The sequence below is a fragment of the Taurulus bubalis genome (assembly GCF_910589615.1).
Source record: "Taurulus bubalis genome assembly, chromosome: 19".
Lineage (NCBI taxonomy): Eukaryota > Metazoa > Chordata > Actinopteri > Perciformes > Cottidae > Taurulus > Taurulus bubalis.
The window spans coordinates 11,562,610-11,586,261 of NC_136607.1; the positions used below are offsets into that span (position 1 = coordinate 11,562,610).

At 40.2% G+C, this 23,652-nt stretch overlaps 1 protein-coding gene across 1 annotated transcript; it reads right to left on the bottom strand.

The window, feature by feature from the left end:
• Positions 1–3,617: 3,617 nt before the first annotated feature.
• Positions 3,618–22,531, bottom strand: LOC306751173 (AP2-associated protein kinase 1-like; the record flags this gene model as incomplete). The annotated part of the gene is made up of 20 exons (XM_079234715.1): positions 3,618–5,587; positions 10,717–10,824; positions 11,986–12,156; positions 12,320–12,427; positions 12,726–12,821; positions 14,086–14,175; positions 14,273–14,472; positions 14,564–14,709; positions 15,145–15,612; positions 16,148–16,269; positions 16,530–16,690; positions 16,852–16,934; positions 17,242–17,345; positions 17,474–17,606; positions 18,043–18,124; positions 18,475–18,596; positions 19,171–19,313; positions 19,496–19,604; positions 21,037–21,155; positions 22,375–22,531. 20 exons carry the CDS (start codon positions 22,529–22,531, stop codon positions 4,896–4,898), a joined length of 3,414 nt encoding a protein of 1,137 aa, XP_079090841.1. The 3' UTR covers positions 3,618–4,895.
• Positions 22,532–23,652: the final 1,121 nt, after the last annotated feature.

Below are 23,652 nucleotides of genomic sequence, written 5' to 3' on the forward strand. Positions count from 1 at the left end.
CATGATATTGCATTATATGACTGATTTCCATGGACAATGACACTTTTAATTTTTATAATCTATGTCGGTAAACGTAGGAAAGGCAGCTACGGAATAGTTTGACATTTTGGGAAATACACTTACTTTCTTGCCAAAAGTTAAATAAGAAGATTGATACCACTGTCATGTAGTATATGGTCAATATAGAACTAGAGCCAGCAGGTGATTTGTTTAATCAGTAAGTAACTATAATAGTCACAGTGTGTCACTTCCTGTTAAACAAAGCTTGTTTTTACATTTATTTGTGTCTATGGAACAAATGAACAATGTTTATTGTGTTAGTTAACATAGTTCTCCTAAAATAATTGAGTTAGAAACCAGAGACTTTCATCTGTAAAGATGTCTGCAAGAACACAGGAGTTACATATTTGGCTGACTGTTGCGATTCAAGTTACTGACAAAAGTGACTTCTGGCAAACTGTTGCTTAGTGGTGACAGTTTAGGATTTACTCATAACTTTAAACGCTCTCCAGACCAGAGGTTCACCTCAGCAGGTGATCTTCTGCCCTCACTCACTGTGCATAGGTGCACAGACATGCATCCAGCTGAACACACTTCCAATGAAGGTTGAAGACAGCATGCAGCTTTTACTGGAAGCAGTTGTGAAGCTGTGAAAACAATGAGTAACAACAAGCGTTAGACCAAAGGTGTAAAGCACGACTTAGTAACATGAAAACAGGATTCACAACATTGAAAAAGAGCTGAATGCAGGTAAAACCACATCAAGTTCTCATAACCAGTACACCACAGTAATTAATCAGTTAATAAAATAAAGTTTTAACTGTTAGAACGATGTATTAGCTGCAGACATTTAACAACAGCTGATTTGATGAGCAGTAAGCTGCTCATGGAATCCAGCAGAGAGGTTGCAACCCACTCATAGGAGTGTATGGTGCGAACCACAGACTGTGAGGCCAATAAAAGTTGTCCCGTGTGCATGCTAAGTGGTTGTTACTTATATTACGGTGGCCCTATCCATAGCCAGTGTTTGCTTTGTGACCTGCTGTAAAAACGTGTTGGTCAGCTCTGTGAAGAGGACCCGCCTCGTATGGAGAAAAAACAGCTCATTCTAAAGTAACGGAAACACAAGGATTCCCATTTTCAGGGGGTTATACACTGAAGACACATATTACCAGATTACATTTCTGCCAATAGATCCCCTGAATGTTAAACACTGTACCTTTGATCACAATCAACACATCACATACAAGGAGCAGCCTACTAACAGACAAGGCTCCAACAGTGCATTTGATAAAAGCTGACTGTCATGCTGGCTTTCACACTGTCATAACTTATATTAACTTAATGTTATTAGTTGCATCTGTGCTTTTCCTGCTATGACCAGTCAACATGTGTGCTGTGGGACTTTGTGATGGCTGGACTTCTATTTCAATGCTCAGAATTCACACCCTCAAATAAAATGGCTGATAAATATATTACATTACATTTTATTTAGCTGACACTTTTATCCAAAGCGACTTGCATTCAACCATGAGTACGAACTCAGAACAACAAGAATCAAGAAAGCCCAAACTACAAAGTGCTATAAGTAAGTGCCATTTAAAGTGCTACTTTTTATTTTATTATATATCGTGCACTATATAGTAAATAGTGAGTGATTTCAGACACAGAGTAGGGCTTTTATTGCTGTATAAAGGTTGGTGACATCATACTATTCTCAGTGCAAATGCAACCTGAGCAGAAGTCTAATCAGACAGAATTGAAAACACCTGTGTGCGTGTGCAGGGCCTTAACTGTAAAAACAACTGACGAAAGATGATACAGTATGTAGAAGACTTGTTTTAGATCGGGCCCCTGTACCTGACCAGACAATTAAATACATTCAAAAGGGATTTTATTAAGTTTGCTTTTATGCCCCTATGGTTTCAGAAACATTTTTGGTGACATATCCATTGATCTTACAGGAGAAAGCATTGCATTGTCTGTCAGAATAATGAAGAACAATCAAAATAAGGCTTTACATCTTTGACAAGCGGCGTTGTGGTTGAGATGGTTGTTGTTACACCTGGTACGGATGCCCCCAGATGTCTCCATATAAAGCTATTTCGGTCACCGCTAGATGCTTATGGAAAAACTGTAAGAATTTGCTTGGGAGGAAAAGCACATCTGGGCTGCTCTGCTTTCCTGGCTAGCACTGCAGGAAATGTGCATAAGTCTAGAAAGTGGATGGATTAACAGAAGGAGGAAGAACGTGAAATAGTTTACTTCGTAACTCGAAACAGTTTGGACTAAATAGTTTCCATGTTGGGTAAATTGTGTATAGACTCTCTATAATACAAATGTAACTTGATTTTCAGAGTTTGGAATTATGCAATAAGCCAGTCAGCAGAATCATATTGCATTCAGATCTACTGAAATAAATCCTAATATATATTTTCCATGTGCTTTCCTTATTGTCTTCGCTCTTTCTTCATTCGTAAATGCTTTCACAGATGCATGCAGACGGACTCGCAGTCCTGTGGGCAGTGAGCTCATGAAGGCGTGTCTGAGAAAGCTGCCAGGAGCAGAGGCAGTCGGATTGGAGGAAGACAATAAAATCAAAATCCAAATATGATGCCATGCTCTGGAGGAGGTATTTACACAGCGTAACACTTTACCAAGTGTATTTGCAAACAGCTGCAGTCAACACAATGTTTGATTGTACCGTCCCGCTGAAGAGCATATGTAACTTGAGCATTAAGTTGAGCCCTTTGGGTCCACTTAAAAGTATTCTTTGTCTTTTTGACTGTCAAACACATAACACAATATTAAATTATTTCCTATCCGAGAAGACAACTAAACAACATCCATATGCTGAATGGTCGACTCAACCTTCCTTGACAGCATTTGTTCAGTTCAGTCCTACCTTGGCTACACAAACAATAGCAGCCACTGAGGTCACGACTCACACACAGCCTTGAACTAATTTACAGGAAAGCCTCAGACTTATCTTTTTTCCATTCACGTATACAAATCCTGACGTGTTTACTCTGATGAAATCAGCTCTCGACCCGGGGCACTCTCTTTTTCCATGTGCTCTTCATTGCTACTTGATGTTAAATCAAAACAAGCAGCTCATCTTTCACACAAGCTCAATTTACCTTTTTCCTCCCCAACTAGATAGAGGATTAAACTGTAACTTGCATGTTTTAGTGCTGGTTTATCGGGGGCTTAATCTGACAAAGGGTTTACAGTACATTTCGGTAAATCTGTATAATGTGGAAAAATAAAAATGAAGATAAACTAAAAACCTTCCGTGAAAGACTACTTTTAGTCTCCCTGTCCCAGATTCAGCAACAGCAACAGTTGAGCAACAACATCCTGCTGTGTATAGGGACTCATCATAAAGTAAACATCAGCAAGTCTATCAACACACTTAAGACATGAAACAACTTCTCAGCCTCATTAAGGCCTTGCTGATCTCTTCTTAAAAAGTAGCTAACATTCTAACAGGCATTTGGCCTCATGTCCCATCTCAGGCCATGAAAGCCTGGATCCCTGAATATTAAACGTCAGCAATGAGGCACAAGCAGAAAGACCAGGATGTCATTATGTTTACACACCTTTAATAAAATCAGTTAAGTTTTCACTGATGACATTTTCTTTAGTCTGGTATTAATAGCCAGATAATATAGGAATATACAAATACTTTGCACGGCAAGGCAGCATGGTTTACAAAAAGTCCTCATCTGTGAAAAAGTATGAAGCAAAACTAGAAGCATTATCTTATCACTTTGAGAGAGACTTACTACAAAGCTGGCTCGGTGGAGGCGATGCTGGTATTTTCTTGAGAATCCCTTCTGATCCGTCACCTTTTAACCACAGACATGATATGTTTCATTTAAAATACTAAGAACAAAAGAGCAAAGGCAAACAACATTAGCAGGGAATACATCATTTCAAGTCTCTAAAAGGTCCAATAACACTGGTGCAGTTTGTTGGGAAATGGCAGCATCAACCTGCAAACAATTATTAAGCAGGTAAATTGAGCAGAAAATCATGTAAAGTCCTTCCGAATCTTAACATCATACTGGTTCCAGTCATTTGGGATTTTGCGTAACTCGTCTGTGTTTTCTCAAAAATCTCTATAAAGAGTTTACTGTGCTTTTACTTGTTAATATTGAAGTAATAAATGCATGAATATGTGTTGTCCTTCAACTGTCTAAATAACATTTCATATATATTTCATTTCCAATGGTTTCTTTGGCTTGCAGCAGAATGTTTGGTATGTTTTGCAGCATTTAAGCTGAATATTGACCAACAACCTGCAACCATTTGGAGAAAACAATACAACTGATATTAAAAAGGCACAATCCGAAATCTAAGTGTAAACATAAGGAAGAACAACTAGAAAAGTTTAGAACGTGCAATAACTGCCAAACTGGTTGAAATGTATGGAAAACAATGCATTAAACAGAGGCTGTTCAATATTACAGCAAATAGCAACGTTTGTAAAGGTCTCAGTAAAACAGCCATATTTTCAATTCTAAAAACACACTTCATGCTTTTACTCATTATTTGAATAAAACTGTTATTTAGCTGGCCAAAATGACAGATTGACAAAACCCTTTTTGATATCCTAAATTCAGTTTAAAATCCAGTCCAGGACCAATCCTTCATGGTCATCTCAGAAACATCTTAGTCAAAGTTCACAATGTTTTAGTATTGAATGATGCACTGTTGTGTCAAATGACTGAGGTAGAACATTCATCTTTAAACAAGTACGTAATCGGTAAAAGCATAATTTACTCGTTTTAATACTGCAGTAATAATGATAAAAATTAAACTACACTAGACATTTTGGTAATACTGCGACTGAACTCTGACTCTGCATATTTTCAGCGATGTTTATAGAATCAAGGATTCCCCTGAGAGCATCTGGGCTGGAAAGGTGCGCCAGTGAACGGGTCTTCCAGAGGTCTTCCCCCGATGGTCCAGGAATGCAGCGGCCCCACCGCGACCGAACCCACGGCGGCCTGCTGACCGATCCTGGAGACGACCCGGTGCACCGCCACCGGCTGCTGGAGCAGAGGCGTCTTCGTGCGCAGAGGAGGGGCCCGAACACCACGAGACTGAGGGCCGGGAGGAGAGGATCCTGGGAGCAGGCGGCACTGTTTGCTGGTTTGAATCTGCTGTGTACCAGACTTTAACATGCACGTGTTAGCAGCATTAGCGTTGGTGGTTTCCTGCCTCTTTCCAAACGGCGCCTTGAGGAAAACATCAGCAGGTTGAGATGAAGAAGAGGAGGAGGAGCTGCTGAGGGCTATCTTGCTTTCTTTGCCTGTTTTAAAAGGGGCCAACTGGAAGACATCAGAGCGGACTGGGCTGTTTGGGGCCTGGAACTGGGATACTTGGTTGATGGGTGTAAGCGGCAGGCTATTGGAAGAAGCTGGTATTGTATGTTGTATGCTCCTCTCATCTGATGGCAACATGTGTTTATTATGGAGACACGCAGCAGTCCTCTGCTGGATCCTTTGCTTCTCCTCAGTGGGCTGCACAGACGCCTGAGCAGCTGGTAGCACATTACTGTTTAGCTCCCTCTGCAGGTCTGTATGTGGAAAACACGAGAGAGAGGTCAGATATGAAGACGCATGAAAGCTTTGCCGACATCTGAATCTTATAAACATATTTAGCCATCTATGATATTAACCAGAGAAACGTATGCACGATTACGTTTGAATTCTTAACATGTGTTACACGCTCTTGTGCTTATTTTGGAAAGGCGATTTAACACTGGTGGACAATAACGTTGTATTCTGTTATATGTTTATCTGGACAATCTTTCCCAAGAGGATCAAACCCTAACAACTTAAACTGGTCACAGGAAAATAGAGTTGAATTTTAGTGAACATTTGTTTTCTCAAAATAACATATCCTGTATCTGCAAGGTCAAATGGGTGAAAATGGCACATCATGCACTCAATTTCTCAGGCCGATAAGATATTTCAAAGTTCCAATAACGATATATTGGTCAATATATATATATTTTTTAAATACATTAAACACATTTTTATAAAAATACCTTTTGAATTTGATTATTAGAGATTTGTGAACAAGACATGTACTGAATGGGACATGTAATAGTTGAAAAGAATACTTATCAGTGCTCGCTGGAGACAAACTATCTGCAATAAGATAATATTGTCTGATTTGTTGGTCAGAAATTATCCTAACCCACTTAGTTACAGGTGAATCCCTGACTCTCGACTCCAGTTAGCCGAGTGAAAAATAAAAGCCTCTTGGAAGGTAAACAAAAATAAATTGACATTTTAGTGGGGCATGAAGGTCTTACCTGAGTTGAATTAACCCGCTATATGAGCAGAATAAGAATTTGATTAGTGCATCACACAATTTAATATTAAATTAACTAAGCCCTGAGCATCTCACTCAAAGTACTTAATGCAGACATATTTGCACACAAGTCTGATGAGAAGCGATAAAAAGAGCACAACTGTCCATTGTGAGTCTGATGTTAAACATCAGACTCACAATGGACAGTTGAGAGAAAAAAAGGATTGAAAATGTATGCAGCAAAACCAGAGATATTGTCTTCTTCCTTGTCAAAACCTGGGGCCTACATTACCCAGAATGCAACTTAAACCGACGACAGTTCATCTGAGATTTAAAAGCGTTATGCTAGTTGCGGCCTGACTGACTTTACCAAACTTTGTGCAGCTCTCTGGTGCCACAAAAGGATTTCAAGTTTTGTTCGTGTACTAAAGTTGTAAGTTATTCCCCAAGACCTGTAAACAGACTTTGTTAAAAAAGGTGGAGTACAACAGTTTAAAGATGAGACATTTTCCCATGTATTCAAAATGGGCAAAATACTTGGCCATTTTTTCTCACAAAACACTATAAACCCAGTAATTTTGCGTAAGTTTCATGTTCTTTTGTTGAGTTACATAAACCACTATCCTGGACCACAAAGACAATCTTACAATCAATACTCAACACATTGACATTCACATTTGTATTTTATTTGCCATCCCTTTTATAATTCTTTAATTATCTCACAAAAATAGAAGGAGCACACGATACCACAGCTCGGATGCAGGTTTGGGCCATAAAGACAAGTGTCTCAAAACACTCAATAATATCAGATAAAATCGACAGCTTTCATTTGTGGCAAAACAACAGAGAACATGAGGGGCTTCTGTTTCACATCGAGGACTAATCATAATCTCACTACCTGCTCGGCTTCACCGATTACAACAGCACACTGGCGGCTACAGGGAGAAAGCTCGGGAGTTGCATAGGTTCAAACAGTGACTGCAAATGTTGTTCAGAGCGAGGATCATAAAGAGGATGATTAAACACGTATGTAAGCGTTTAGTTGCACATGCAGCACCTACGGTAAATACAGCTAAGAGACTGATGCTTTGAAACAAGACACTTTCAGTTTTCGTCAATGTTCTTTCAAAGACCAGAGGATGCAAGATAAAATGTTAACGCAGGAGTTCTAAACAAAAAAACAACAACTCTAAATCTGAGGGGTAAAAGGAATACAATTGAAATAGGACAAAAACAAAAGGGTTTAAATTCATGATCATGACTTCTTATCATCCAAGAACAACAAATGTACTCCATGATTTTGGCACTATTTTAGATTCTGAATTCTAATATTTAGTTTTGAGGTGATTTATTAGATATTACGCTTGTGCAAGTGGAATATATCTAACTAGCAAATGCAAACTCATTAAGATGTGTAACATTTCTTGTTAGGTTTAAAAAAACAATTAACAAAATGTCTCAAGTCTCACCTCCAGAAGGAACTATTTTAAGTAAATCTCACAAAAACAATCACTTCCTAAGATGACAAGATGAAAAAAAGTGGTGGAGGCAGTTTTCCCTTATAACATGCGTGCCAAATAATTGAGTTTGATCCTACAGAAGCTTATATATTGCTGATTGGAGCTCATCATTTCAAACCCTGTGCAGCTGACTTAATGCTCAGTGTTGTATCTCCAGATTCAACCTGTTCACACTTCACAGAGCCCCTCACACATTTACCCATCAGACAAATCGTCTCAACTGTAATGTGGAGCGCAGACTTCCACTGGGGAGCAGGAGGCCAAAACGTATCCAACTCTCAGATGTAGCGCTGACTTCCTGAGAGAATTTAGGGGGGCTGTGCTTTCAGAAGAGATTTTAATGACAACGCAATCGTTGCCATATTTGCAGAAAACAATAACACCAACAATTCTGACTCCACACACACATACATACTTATCATATCACTGTATACCAACACACATGAACATAACATTCAACAACACTGCCATGCTTTTCGATATGAATCATGTGATCAGTAAAGCAGGTAAAGCAAAACAAAGCTTTACAAAGTACAAGTTTCGGAAAAGGTTCTAATTTAGCGATGAAATGAAACAGGACTAAGATTCGAGGTTCCCGCTTTCCAGAAAACGGGTTTGAATAAAAATATAATCCTTCATCTGTCCATGTAAACAAACAAAACACAGGCTCACTTTCTTTTCACAAAGGTAGAGGTGCTGGAATAAGACATGGGATTCAGTCTAATCTCCAGGTTGAACAAAGACTAGGATTTTAATGTACCGACAATAGTTGGATAGGTATAACCAAGAAAAACTTTCTCAACACACAATTCCACAAAGAGGAATGAAATATTTATATAGAGTATTCTTCAATATTATTCAGTGATTATGGTGTCAGAATCATAGATATTTTTTATTAAAGACTAATATTCATTTTTTACATTCATTCTCTAACACTCTATTCATATTAACATTTATTAACAGGAAAACAATGTCATATATATATATATATATATATATATATGGATATATGAGAGATTTCACAAGTAAAGCAATATGTTTTTCACAAGTAAAGCTTCATGACAATGACTTCCTATTTACATGGGAAGAATAACCATCTCCATGGTCTGGATAAGAGCCTGCAGGGGTCGCAGATATCTATTTACATAAATTAGGAGTGAACAAATGTCAGGAATGTAGGAAGGATTGCACAATGCGGAATGAATGCTTGTGTTGATATAAAACAAAAAGTGCGAGTGAGTGAAAATATATTTTTTAATGCCATATCCGACTGTTTCTGTTGGTGTCAAAAATGTACCTGAATAGTCATGAATGGTCTCGCTCTAGATAAAAACTACTGCATTTCTACTATTTACTATTACTGCTTATTTTTCAAATTATTTTCATGATTTCATGCATTTTCTGTTGATATGGCATACTGCTATAAAAACTGTTAAATGAACCTGATTTGTCATTTAAAATCTCAAACGGCCTATTGCTTGCCCCAAGGATGAAATCAAAACAGCAGCAAATGAGAACAGCTCCTCATTTAAAAAGTGTGTCTGTAAAGACATAATTTACTTATTTAGACTGACGCTGATATACTTTCTCCACCAGTCAGCAGTATACTCACGGATTATTTTCTGGCACCGTTTATCACAATGACTCAGTATGGTGGTTATGGGCGTTTTGTTTCCAGTTTTGGATTTTTCATTCTAATCTAATCTATGGCGTTTTAAATTGTTGAAGATATTCAATCCAAAGACGGAGGTAACATTTATGCTACTGTGCAAATCAGGCTACATGACTAACTTTCCCCTTTATAGAAGAAATAAACTGAGCATATTTGAACAAATGGTCATTCAACTTTTCTATGGTTCCTACTTTAAAATGTGCAAATAAATCTGGGGAGGAGAATTTAAAAAGGCAAACAACAACAATTTCACTTGTGCACGATAATAACTACAACCACTTATAACTATGCATATTGCACATTACAACAATGATCTTCTATTGTTTGCTATTAGACATAATGCAATATTGCTCAAACAAACTGGATCGTAATAATACATCCTGATTGACAGAGAGATGTTATGGTTAATGTTTAGAAAGGATGATGTTAGTGTTCTGGCCACTTTTTAACCCAATGGACAATACATGAGACTACAACAAAGAGAAAATGTCAGTGAGAGGGTGAGAGATGAGAGGTGAAGAGAAGCCAGATAATGCAATTGATACGGCGGAGAGGACAGGTATGAAGAAGCGCTGAAAGGCGAAGGACGTTTCTACTGGAACTAGAATGGAGATGACAGCCAGGGGGGGGGTGTGGGAATCTAGCTATGACAACAGTGTTGATTGCTGTTATGCTATGCCAGTCTATAATCCAGTGTTATAGCTTCTACAGGGGGAGCCGCCTACAAGTCGATGAGCTGGTCCACCAGCAGCATGGGGCGGGCCAAGCTGGGCAGGCTGGATTCAGAGCCGCCACTGTTACTGCGCGAGTGGCCTCCTGAAACTGGCCGGAGAGACAAGGGAGAGGAAGGCGAGACGAATACGGGCAAACAGAGGGAGGAGGGGGGGGGGGAGAGAAGCAGAGGAGCGGGAGTCACGATAAGCACACAGAGCAGTCAAGGAGGGGGAGAGAGAGAGAAAGAGAGAGAGAAAGGGAGAGGGGTAAATTTACCCATTTACCTCCACTGGTTTTAAAACATTTTGAGGATGCAAAAATAGTGCAGGCAGCTGATCCTGTTATCAGTAGGTTTTACGACTTCATTCATAATTTAGCCAATAAGCATGCAACTGAAGGAAGCCCAATAAAGAGCAAATCACTGTGTCTTTAATCCTAAAGACCAACGTGACGCACCAGGTGGAGAATGTAAAGACATACCTTGGGAGTTCTTTCGGCCTATGACGGGAATGGGATCAAACTCATCCTCGGGGCCTCCCTCTGCAGTGGCCTGCTGGGGCTCAAAGTCTAAGATGAGGAGAGACGAGTCTGCAGAGGATGAAAGAAAGGTGGTTTGTCAAAAGAAAGCACAATTATGGCAGTGTGTGAGTGAACAGTTTGGGAAAAGGAGCATTGTGATTGAATAAAAAAAGAGATAGATGGTTAGAGGTAGATGCTTCATCGACAAATTGTTTAGGCCAACAACAATAAGACTCAATACCTTCATCAGCGTGATAAACATTTTTATAAAATCAGCAGTTACTTCAAAACCATTTCGGAAGCTCTTTAGTGGTACAAAGCCTGTTTGATGAGATATTATGAGGAGGAAGCAGCAGTCATTAGGATCATGCAGCTGATGAACACAATCAGGCTGTGATTCAGAGTTGGCTGGCGCTGTCATCAACTTTCAAATGCCATCGTTCACCTGCCAATAACCTACAACTGAACCACAGCTGTGGAGCTCTCAATGTGGGACACACATTGTGGGTAATCCATTAAAAGAAGCACTCTGCTATTTAAAGAACACATGTTTTTATTAATGTGAAACAGATTTAAGCCGGACCATCACTCTATTGTACACAGGGAAACCATTAGAGTGAATGGATAAAGTTTTTAATTATTTACGTGCCTTTAATGTGGAACATATTTGAAGTTATGTCATAACAGTCTGTCAAGATGAATTTATTAAGACGATGAAAAATCTTCTGCTGACACCCATTGTTTAATAATTTCATAATACATATCTTATGACAACATATGTCAACATCAAGTCTGAAAGTTGATGTAGTTTCTGAAGTTTGTTTCAGAGTTTTTCTGCCCTCTAGGGTTGACAATAGTTTAGGTCCAACTGAAATTAAATGTAATTTTTTGCCTTTTAAAGCATGAATATCAGCTCTGTAGATCACGTGAACGATGTTCTCATTTGAGAAAAATAAATAAAATCACAAACCAAAAGTGAGAAATTTGTATTCTATATCTTTTGGTTTCATGGTATCTTTGCATTGATTCATTGGAATACTGTTTGCTATCTGTCTATATCGATGGAGAACTTGTTGCTATACAGAACAATCAAATCTTTGCATAAAAAAGTAATGTCAGTTGAATGTAATAGTATTAAAGAGCTGCTGTACTATTTTAAAACTATACAAGGGCTTTCAAGAACTAAGTGGAGAGACACATTGAAGAAGTCTACAGGGTCTTACAGCTTACCTGCTACAGGCTGTGCACAGTCTCCAGACAACAGACTGAAATCATCTAAAGCAGAAGCAGCTGAGGTGGGAGCAGAAGAGACGGAGGAGGTGGCACTGCTCGCTGCCAGAGGGGCGGGCGGACCGGAGATCAGAGAGCAGCCCAGGAGAGAGTCGTCTGTGGTGAGAGGGTCTGCGACGCCAACGGTAGACAGGAAAGAGGGTAAAGTTGAGTTAAATAGTGCACTAACCCTCTGACTTAGGTCACTGCTACTAGTTACACAGTTGTAAGATTTGAAGACCTTTTCAGCTCTTAGTAACAGAATACATGCCTGCTTGCAACGGCACATACACACCTTTTGCAGAATCTTCCACGGAGCCACCGAAGGGATCGGACAATGACAAGAGGTCGGGAAGCATGAGTGAAGAGGTGTCTGGAGATTTGAGTCCTTCAATCAGCTTCTCTGAAGAAAATAAGGAATCACGACACGATAAAGGAGACGTACTTGAGCGAAGTGCAATAACAATATCAGCTGTTTCAAACATGTAATAGGCTCAAAGGGAAACGTAATTATCCATTTTGATCATTTATTAATTTTACTAACGATTAATGAGGACAATCAACACATACATTAGGTTTCTCAAATATCATATGTCACGATTTTGTTTTTTATCTGGACAATATACTGTATATAAATAATTTGACCATACTAAAGGCGTATTTGTGTATAATATTATGGATCCACGGAGAGAGATATTTACCTGGAGCATCTGACAGGTCGAGGATACCAAAAGGATCCGGGACAACCAACAGTGAGGCTCCTGACTCCAGATCCAGAATGGTTGATGGTCTTTCAACTAGGAAACAGAAGCAGTGTTTTATGGCAAAGACTTATAATCCATTACGAAGCCCAACAATTAGTCTAAAAATGGATAATGGGGTGAAGAATATTGTTCTTTCTTTGTACGTTTCATTACAAATGCTTCAAACTTGGTTTAAATATTTAATATTTTAGGCCAGTTATAACTATTAATACCAAGTGAGTCTTTGTTATCTGTAGCTGGTATTAAAAAAAAAAAAGACTATGGGTGCCTTGCATCCAGTTTTCCAATTAATTCACATGTCTACATACACACAACACTTTCTTGAGTGCATTTGTATCACTCCATCACACCAAATTAAACTTTATGAGTTCTCTCTTGAATATTTCCAGACTATGTGAGACTCTAAGCAACAGTGCTACTTAAAACAGTATGACAGTATCTTTCTCGTTATAGAAAACATTTAAATAAAATGAATAAATCAGTGGCTACATTAGTACAGCAGCAGTACTATCAGAACTCTTTACATTAACATCGTGAAAGTAATGTCATTAAAATGTTGCATTTCCCTCATTCTGACCAAACCCATTTATTTTATTTACGTGATGCACAATTGGCAGCTTGCTTTTGAAAGCTTCTTAAAGCCATCAGATTAATGGATCAGGTGCATTAACAGGTTTGTATTACATTATATTCCTCCAGACTCAAGTAGTAAAATGCATTAGTACAACAGTGGGTATGGAAGTGGGGAACAATTTATCGAGATATCTTTACTGTAAATCTCCGTTTGAGCTACCTCGCCAAAGAATTGTCTTAACAAGCGCTCAGTGCAGTCGAGGACAGCGAGGTCATGTCCCACCTGTCCCCCCAAGATATGGAAATGATAACAAATGTTTGTAAAGACCAATCTTTAAATGCCTCCACAACTAGCATCTAATTGGTTTATTTTTTCTGCAGTTTAAGAAGATTAAATTCCCATTTTGTATTTGTTTGTTCCAGACCCTGGTTACCTGCGTTCATTAGGAGTTTAAAGCTTTATCATTATTATTGTATGAGAAATTAAATAGTGAAGTTTTTGAGATAGAACCATTTCATAAGAAGGGGAATGTAGCTGTTGCACATAAAGAATTTGCTTTTTATGAAATATCTATACATTTCTTTTGTTAGTTTGACATGCTTTTGTAGAAACAGCGCGACTGTGATGATGCCCCTAAGGGGACTGCAGGGTTTTATGGGATCAGGTCTATGAAGAAGAACAGTGAATTTGAAGACTACCTAAAAGCAAAGAAATGTGACATACCTGTATCTTGGAGTGTATTATCCAGAGATGAGGCCTGCAGGCCTGGTATCAGCTCCTGAGAGGATGAGGGCTCAATTTCTGAAAGTAGGTCTGAAAAAAGGAACTTCGCAGTTATTAACAGTTCACAACATATAACAAATACTACACATATTCATAGTACTGTACATGGTAGTACTCATAATAGTACCAGTCGGCTTTTTGTCCTCGGTTTTGAATTCTTCTGCAGTGAGATTGGAAAAGTTGTCATCGTCAAAAGGGTTCCATGTGGGGGTGATGGTGGCATCGCCGGACGCAACAACAGAGGGTCCATCTTTGTTTTGGCTCTGATCTGAATCACCAAAATCGAGCTCAACAAGCTGGGCGGTGCTTGGTTGAGATGTAAGTGATCTACGGATAAAAATACACACAAAATATCATAAATAAACTGACAGGCGACTTGAATTTGAACTACTCTTTAGGTTTATGCCAGTACACGTACTGGTTGAGGGGAGCTTCTTCGTCAGGTCCTTGAGGCTGCAGTGAGGAGTCGCTCCCTAGAACGCCAGCAACGCCGCTCGCTGTGGCGTCACTCGGTGTGCGTTGGTGGCCTCGCTCTTCAGTTGTCTTTGGAGAAGCAGGTGGAGTCTGATCCAAAAGGGGGGGAAAGCAAAACACACAAGATCAAGACATAGCCCACAGAGGTCCTCACACGTCACAGAAAGTCTCACAGCCAAATGTGTTTAAATGTTAAACACAAATGTGTCCAGTAGCCATGTTATTAACTTTTCATTTCAATCACATCCACATATAGTGAAGGCAAAAAGTCTCAGACCAAAAAAAATTAAAAGGGGGCAAGATTAAAGCTAACAAATAGAGGTAGTAAATATTATTACAATATTTGTATACCTAAGGAACAATGTAAACAATATATGGATATGTGGATGAAGAAAACACCAGGCCATGCCACTTAAACCATTATCGTCAAAAAAGAAGAAGAATCTAAATCAATTCTGACAGCTCTACAGTGATGATGACGTTCAGCGTTGTTTGAAGCTGGATGGTGAGCAGAAGGCCACTCACCGTCTCCGCAGCTTTTGCGCTGATCTCAGTGGAGGCGGGCTGAGCCTGGGCCGCTGATGTCTGAGCTGTCTGCTGCTGCTGAGATACAGGTATCTGATCAGAGGCCGGTTTGCTGGGTGAAGGCTGAGCAGCTGGTTGCTGAGCCGCTGGCTGCTGAGCCGTTGGTTGCTGAGCCGCTGGCTGCTGAGCCGCTGGCTGCTGAGCCGCTGGCTGCTGAGCCGCTGGCTGCTGAGCTGCTGGCTGCTGAGCCTGCTTGCGCCGAGCTGGGCGTTGAGGTGGAGCCGGGCTCGATGGAGTCTGAGCTGACTGCTGGGAGGTGGCGCTGACCACAGAGGGAGGTGTGGTCTGTTGCTGGACTATTGGCTGTGCTTGCTGTTGGACGTCAGCCTTGGTCGCTGGTGACACGACTGCTGCTGCTGTTGCTGCTGTTGTTGCCTCTGCTCCTGTAGCTGCGGCTGGCTGCACCTGCTGTCACACAAAGACAGAATCAGTTGTCACTCATTACATTACAAATCATCTTAACCACATTAATGTTCCAGGTCCTGTGAGCAGCTGTGAATTTATATTTGTGTAGGACTGATAGATATGCATATTTTGACTATCCATTTAGGCTTACAATTAATTGGTTTCCTGATTTAGACTGTAATAGGCTCATCACAATTCCCAAGAGCCCATGGTTATGTTGAAATGTCTTGTTTTATAAGAACAAACCAGAAGAGCAAGATCTAAAACTCCCACAAGTTTCAATTTATAATGATTCAAGACAGAGTGAGGCATCAAATCCTCATATTTACACCCAATTTAACGTGATGAAGGACAATCATCAAAACTGTTGCATAAACGTTTTCTGTCAAACGGCTAATTGATTAAACAAACAACACTCATGTTAAGACCTATTTATGCCAACCCTGACACAAACAGCCAAACATGCATTATACTTTACTGAAAATGTTTGTTTCTGTCATTTTCGTACAGAAACATATGTTTCAGGATTTGTATGTACCTGCTTCTGTGGAGCCACAGCCTGACTTGAATTGTTTTGTGACTGGACGAGTGGCAGAACTGAAGGCTGTGCCTTCTGCGACTGCAGAGCTGCAGCTGGCTGAGAGAGGTTTAAGCTGACTCCTGTGGGATGTTAAAAAGAGGACAGATTACAAATTACTCTAGGAAATGCAGAGAAACGTGTTCATCTTAATACATATACAGATGTGGTTAGATTGCATAAGTCTTAACTTGTGCAATTGATCGGTTCCTGTTGAGGATTGCGGTATTCAGTGTGTGCACAAACGATTAGAGGGATTCCTATCTATGCACATCTTTATTCAAGAGCTCAGTTTCCTTTCCTTACAACGGATATGAGAATAAGGACGGAGTGCTGTACATACCCACAGGCTGAGCTGCACCACCTGGGAGATTAGCCCGCTTGCGAGGGGTGAGAGCAGCAGGCTGGATAGGTAGGATGCCAGCCGCGGGCTGGGTATGGGATGCTTTGGGCCTCTGACGAGGGGTGATGGAGGTTTCAGTGGTGGGAATTGGATCAGTCAGTCTGGCAACAAAGGGAGCATGTTGGCCTTCTTGGTAATCATGGCAAATAGTGTTAACATAATTATTTAATGAGTATCAATGCTGACTGTGTCTAATTACTTCCACAAAATGTCGTGTTACAACAGCTTTAATGGTGACACCATGTAAGCAGGTCATGCTTGCCTGGGTTTAGCCTGGTTCTTCTTTGCTGCTGCAGCCTCACTCGCTTTGATTGGCTCAGGAAGTTTAGAAGGAATTGGAGAATTCTGGATTATCGAAAGAAAAATGCAAAATCTTTAAAGCAATTGAATTTCCATAAAACAGCATTATCAATGACAATGGTACAGAAACAATTGGACAATGAAAACTTAATGAAGAATATCATCAACGAGCATTTTTCAATGTTTGAAACTGATGAATTAGTGCAGATTTTCCTCCCACAGTGCGACAACCGGTCGGTCAGGCAGACAGCCTATAGCAGATTCCACTGATATAACATGAAAATCAATTCCAGATGAGAAAGCCAAGCATTTCCAAATAGTTCAGCTGACGCAGGTGCTGAGAGACACTGACCTTTATATTCTGGACAGGACAGGTCCGCTGAGCTAGTTTAAAAGCAAAGAAGGACACCTGGTAGATATCTGGCCTTTTGTCTGTGTCTGGCTCCAACATGTACCCTGAAAAAACACCATGAAGAAACCAGACAGTGTGACTCACAAAGTGGAGCGTTTTAAAAGTCAGTAAGTATTCACGCACAAGTACATGCCTTTGTGAAAACATGAATTAATGTTTAAGTAGGACTAACGAATGAGGCAGTGAAGATCATAAGAGTAGCGCGAGTTGTCTGGAATGGTGAAACTGCCATCGCAGATGGCCACCTGGCTTTCACCAAAGGGCAGAGTGAAGAAGCACACTTTGTAGAGCAAACAGCCCAGCGCCTGGAGAAGATAATAACATGCACGCCCCGTCACACCAAACAAACACAAGAGAGGAAAAGGGGTTAATAAAGAATATCAATAACACACAGTAAGTCACACAACACATACCTTTTCCTCTCTAAATACCAGCGGATACGATGTTAAAAAGCATGTATTCAATTAGCAACTTTTAAAGTACCCTTTTAAGAACAAACAGTCACTAGAATGTATATATCTGCTACTTAACAAATCCACAGGTTTAATATTAGTCATGGGCCACTATGTCCAACTTGGATTCTACTGTAAAACATACTGTAGCCATGATTGATACATATTAGATTAACAAGGTATACCACAATCAATACATTGATCATGTTTTACAGGGCAATGGTCTTTTATAAGAGTGTATGTGTTTACTGCTCTATGATTATCACAGAAATCTTCCCTCCTCACTCACCCAGACATCTGCTTTGGTGGTGATGATCTTGTTATTGTAGAGGTTCACCATCTCAGGAGCACGATATGATAAAGTGGTGTATCTGAAAAGAGACATGGACGAATTAGTAAGTATAAAGCAGGACAAAATGACTGTTTTTATTGTGGCCTAAACATTATTAGGTGCTCATAGATGCACATAAATGCAAATGAAAGTAGCGATTTCATGCATTACAAATTACATTTTGCATCAAACAAAGCCAAAAAGTGCTGTGCAGAACCCTGCAGTATATTTGAAGTATGAGGTGAAAGATTCAATGAGTCTGTAAAATGAAAACAAATCTGCTTATGAAAGAAAAACTGCAGACAGTTTCTGTGCAGCCATAACTAAAAGGATTGCTAATAAATAAGAGCTGCAAATATCGTCAAAGCAGACGAAAAAAGAGGCACAAACTTCTTGATCTCTTCCTCCACAACAGCCGCTCCTTCAGTCTGTGGGCTCTGGAACTTGTTAGTGGCGCTGCCAAAGTCACACAGCACATAATGACCCTTGTCATGCAGGAGGATGTTCTCCACCTGGAAAAATACAAGAGATGAGACTGACACACAGTCACGTAGAGCAACATGGAGGTTATACATGAAAGGACCCTGTTAGGAGGCAGAGCAGTAATTGATCCAGTCTGCCAAATCAAACACAGGGTTTCCTGCTTCGTGCAACATGTAAACTGAGATAATGATGAATACAAGAGGTGAGGCCATCTTAAAGTCTTTAGGATTCAAGTCAAAATTGGCCTTTTCCTTTTATAAAGCTCCACAACACTTTCACACACACTCCATAACTTTTATTTTTTTATTTGTAAATCAAAAAATCTGAACTGCAATAAAATGATGAGTTCTAAAGTTGTGTGAATTAAAATCGACTGAGTGACAGAAACTTAAATAGGATACGACAAGCACACTGCAGTTGACTGCGCTCAGCAGAAATAGAAAGGCATTTGACAACTGACAATCTCCTCTCTCCTCCTATTAGAGCTATCCATAATGAAACACTACATTAGGAGTTGCCCCTGAGTTAACACAGAATGGGCTGCCTGTCCTGTCCTACACACTGCAGAGCATTTCACAGGAGAACAATGGCAAAATGTGTCACCTTAAGGTCTCTGTGGATGATGGGTGTCTTGCGCTGGTGCAGGCGAGAAACAGCATCGCAGGTGTCACAGAAGATCTGCAGCACCTCCGCCTCAGTGAAGCCGGTCTGCAGCCTCTGATTCATCAAATTGACAACCTGTCCGCCTGCAAACAGAAAATTCAATTATACAGCGCCACAAACAACAGGGAGACCGCGTCACTGGCATATGACTGAACCTTAATTAACTCTTCTTTTTATACACGGATGTTGTTCAAATTATTCTAAAACTTCTACCCCAACTCAAATTCCTTGAGTATTTGAAGCACATTTCCCTTTCAGCACTCACCCTTGCAGTAGTCCATCAGTATGAGGACCTCCCACACATCCCTGGATCCCATAGCCGTAATACTTGAGTCCAGGTAACCAACGATATTCTTGTGACCGATAAGGTCTTTCTACAAGAACAGACACGGTAGTGTTAACAAACCAAAAAGCACAACTTCTGTAAAGCTGTTGCATAGTGCACACACACACACACACACACACACACACACACACACACACACACACACACACACACACACACACACACACACACACACACACACACAACGTGACCCGTAAAGGGGATGGAAGAATTTCATATTGACATGATTTGCATTTGTTATTCTACAAAAATGCCACAGAAGTGACTAAATGATATGCAACATACAACAAGTGTAATACCAGAAATCATTTAATTATATCTGATTATTGTTTAAAGATGCAGTTGGAGGCCATAACCTGCAGAGGGAGCTGGAATGGAAAGCTGAAAATCAGCAGCCTATTAGGTAATGAAAAAATGTCAAGTACTGCTCCTGAGGTGAAGCACTGTCTGTCAGTCAATGGGTCTGTGTGTGTGGGTCTGTGTGTGTGGGTGTGTGTGTGTGTGTGTGTGTGTGTGTGTGTGTGTGTGTGTGTGTTTATTGTATAGAGCGGTGAAGAAAACATGTCATGTGATGGAGGAGAATGACACACCAGAGATCATCTTTAAAGCAAATTTCAGGGCCCGTCATCCTTGGTTTGAAAAGCAAAACTAGGACCTTAGTTGTTAGAATGTACTGTATGTGCTTCTGTTTAATGTTTATACAATCAGCCATTTTTTGTAAATGACTGTCCATTGCTGCCTTCATTCCTTCCTGAGTAGTGCTTTTCAGACAGAGAAGAAAAAAACCTTTGTGAGAGCTAACTGAATGTAGGAATCCAGCTACAAAAAAATGCTTTGAAAATAACTCTCCAAGCCTTCTGATTGAATACCTACATATTGTGACAACCCACCATGTACATGTCTATTATACAATCTAATTTCTGCCATTTTCACCAGGTCAGGTAATACAGGGATAGTCTTCCATGTTTTTAGCATGTGATCGTCATGTACATTACATTTATAGCAGGGACACATTCAGCTCAACGTTATGTTATACAAGCAAAGGGATAGGAATTTGGCAAAGACCCCACAGTGGAAAAACTAGAACTTAAGAACGTTTTACCAATTTCGACAATGAATGCTTCAAAAAATATCATGGTGTTCATATAAATATCACATACAACTCATTCAACAACCTTGCAGGGGTAGAGCAGAACATACAAGACAATACTATGAAAACGAAAATAAAGCACACTAGATAAATAAATACAGCTCAACCATCCAAACTCCTGCAGGCTGGATGTGTTCTCAGCACTTTTTCAAATAAATAATTTACATGTGTGGATTTATTGCAATTGTCAGGCACAATTCGAGTTTCATTTAGTTTTGTAGTTGCCTTCATACCGTATGTGATGTCCCATAGAATAATCACATGAGCTCAGAGGGAGAACAAGCAGAAATATTTATCTTCAGCCACTCACCATTATTTGAATCTCGCACTTGCACACCTGCAGATCATGCTCATTGTTGACATACATCCTCTTCAGGGCGCATCGCACCCCTTGATTTGTTCGCACGAGGAACACGATTGCAAAGCCACCTACAGGATTGAGAAAGAGAGCAAATTAAATTGTCAGGCCTTAAAAGATATGACAGACATATCACACGACAAGATTATTACCAGATTACATTACAATCAATACAAAGTAAGATGTAAGAAGAAAGCATCACAACATTTCTTAGTGCATCTGAATTTGGGAAATGTAGCTGACATGCTCCTTTTTACACTCAATTACTGCCACAACTGTTGCAATCTATGTCCATGTAGCCTTACATCAATACGGACAATCAGGACCAAATGGTGCAGCCTTATAGTGTTATGTATTAGTCATGTCATCGCTGGAGGGTTTTACGTAGAGGCCTACATCGAGGCCAAACCATCTGGTATAGCTCAGATCACAAATTCACTTTGCAGAGTTTAGTTGTGACAGAGTCATCAATTGCAGGCAGACATCACAGCTTATACTCCATCCTCAACTTGACATGGGTGAAATGGTAATGTATGACACAGTAGCATTATAAATCGGCAAGAGATACCCATGAGCATGAGTGCATATTGCATCAATATTAATAATACTGTAAAGGAGACGTAATCAACCACACCGTGTGGTTAATAACATTAGTAGCTTATGTTCAATCAAAAGTCAATAGAGTTAAGAAATGTACGGAAGCAAATACATCACCACAAAATTGTCTTATTACATTGTTATACTGTAGTAAATGCTCTTGGCACACACAATGTTCAAAGACACTATTTTACTCATTCAAAACAATAGAAATAGAAATGTAATAACAACACAAATGTGTTGTGCCCCCAAGTTTAAAATTATGAATGATCAAGCCTCTCAGTCAGCATCAGTATTCTACCACCACTAATATTTATAAAGAAATGCAAGAATCATGTGTTAGCAATAGCTTTCATTGTAAACTAAACTCAATTATTGATAAATAAATAAAAAATGAAACAACTGCTGTCCAGCACCAGGTAGGTCTCCAACTCCATGAATCACACTTCTGAATCATAAAACAGTGAACTGTTAGTCAGAGCACAGCTGAGAGAAAGCAGTAGGCCTCTTTTTTGTGCATTCATGTTTTCAAGATACATAGATGCAAAGCTGCATAATTCCTGTGGTGATGGAATTAGGCTACATCCCTGCTCTGCCATGCGAGTCATGCATGTGGCTTGCAGGACACACATCATACTCTGGCTTCAACATGCATGAAACTATAAGTGGGGAAAACAAACAAACCCTTCTCACCTTCAGCAATGATCTCCTCGACAGTAACTTGGTGCCGCCCGATGGTGAAGGCTCTGCCAATGAAATTTCCGCCAGCATGACTGGACCCAGAGCTGCCTCCTCCAGAACCAGGCCCAGAGCTCACCAACTCCCGACGAGAGTCGAAGAACTTCCTCATGTTAGCGAATTGACAGGAGTATTTGCGGCTTCAAACGCAGACGCTGATAAAGTGCTTGATTCCCGTGCACTGAATTATTGCACTGATATATAACGCAGGTCAGATTGTAAACCTGAAGAATTCGACGCTTCGAGCAAGTCTTATTTGCAGCCTCAAAACATGCAGCGATGCCTTTGTCACTTATAATGTTGAGACAACACCGATTTTTGGTGGCAAATGTCCCATTTGCTTGACAAAACGGGCCAGTTGGTGATAGCTAGAGCGGTCGCGACTCGCTGTTATGTAAGTGAATTACACCACCCAGGAGGCTAAAGCATCTCCGGAGAAAGTATTTCTTTAGCTATCCATGCAGCTGTTCATGGTCGGCTGCTGCTGCTGCTGATAACACAAGGTCCTTCTCCATCTCGTGTAGCCGTTACCAAGCTAGCTAAGTGCTAGCTGCTTACGCGCTATGACATTTCGTGTAAGGTTATCCAGGTTATCCTCTGAAGATAGTGTCTCCGAGTGCGATGTATCCGACGTCTAACTTGTGTGATAGCGTTCCCCGAAAAGATCTTTCCATCCTCAGTCAAGTGAAGTGACCGTTAGACGGCACATAGCTGCCTGTTCAGATATGTAATTGCTCCCATTTACATTAAAGCTGTGATTTAGGTAAGCTAGCGCGTTAGCGCGAGGCAGCCGTTTATCAACACATTCACGCGCAGAGGCGACAGCAAACTAAAGCCTCCGTCTGTTGCAGCTGGAAGGAGAAACCATATCATTTGACATCTACCAAAACATTCGGCAGAGGTTTCAACCCAGCAGCCTAATCTCTGCAACCACAGCAATCTTTGGCTGCCCGCGATATCGCTGTTGCTGCTGACGCGCGGACGGAATTGTGGGTAATGTAGTTCGAAGCGCCGCTGCAGCCTCCCCTCCCCCTTGCGCATGAGGTCATACGCCGCATTCAAGTGATTTCGCTCAGCTCGTACACACCAGAAGTTAGGAAAAACGTTCACTGTCAGCCTCGATTCATATCGGATATTTAATATGATTCTGTTGAGGTGTGCTTTTACCAAAAAGAGTTAAACCATTGGAAAAAATTGTGCTGGCGGTTATATCTAAATAACATCAAATATCAA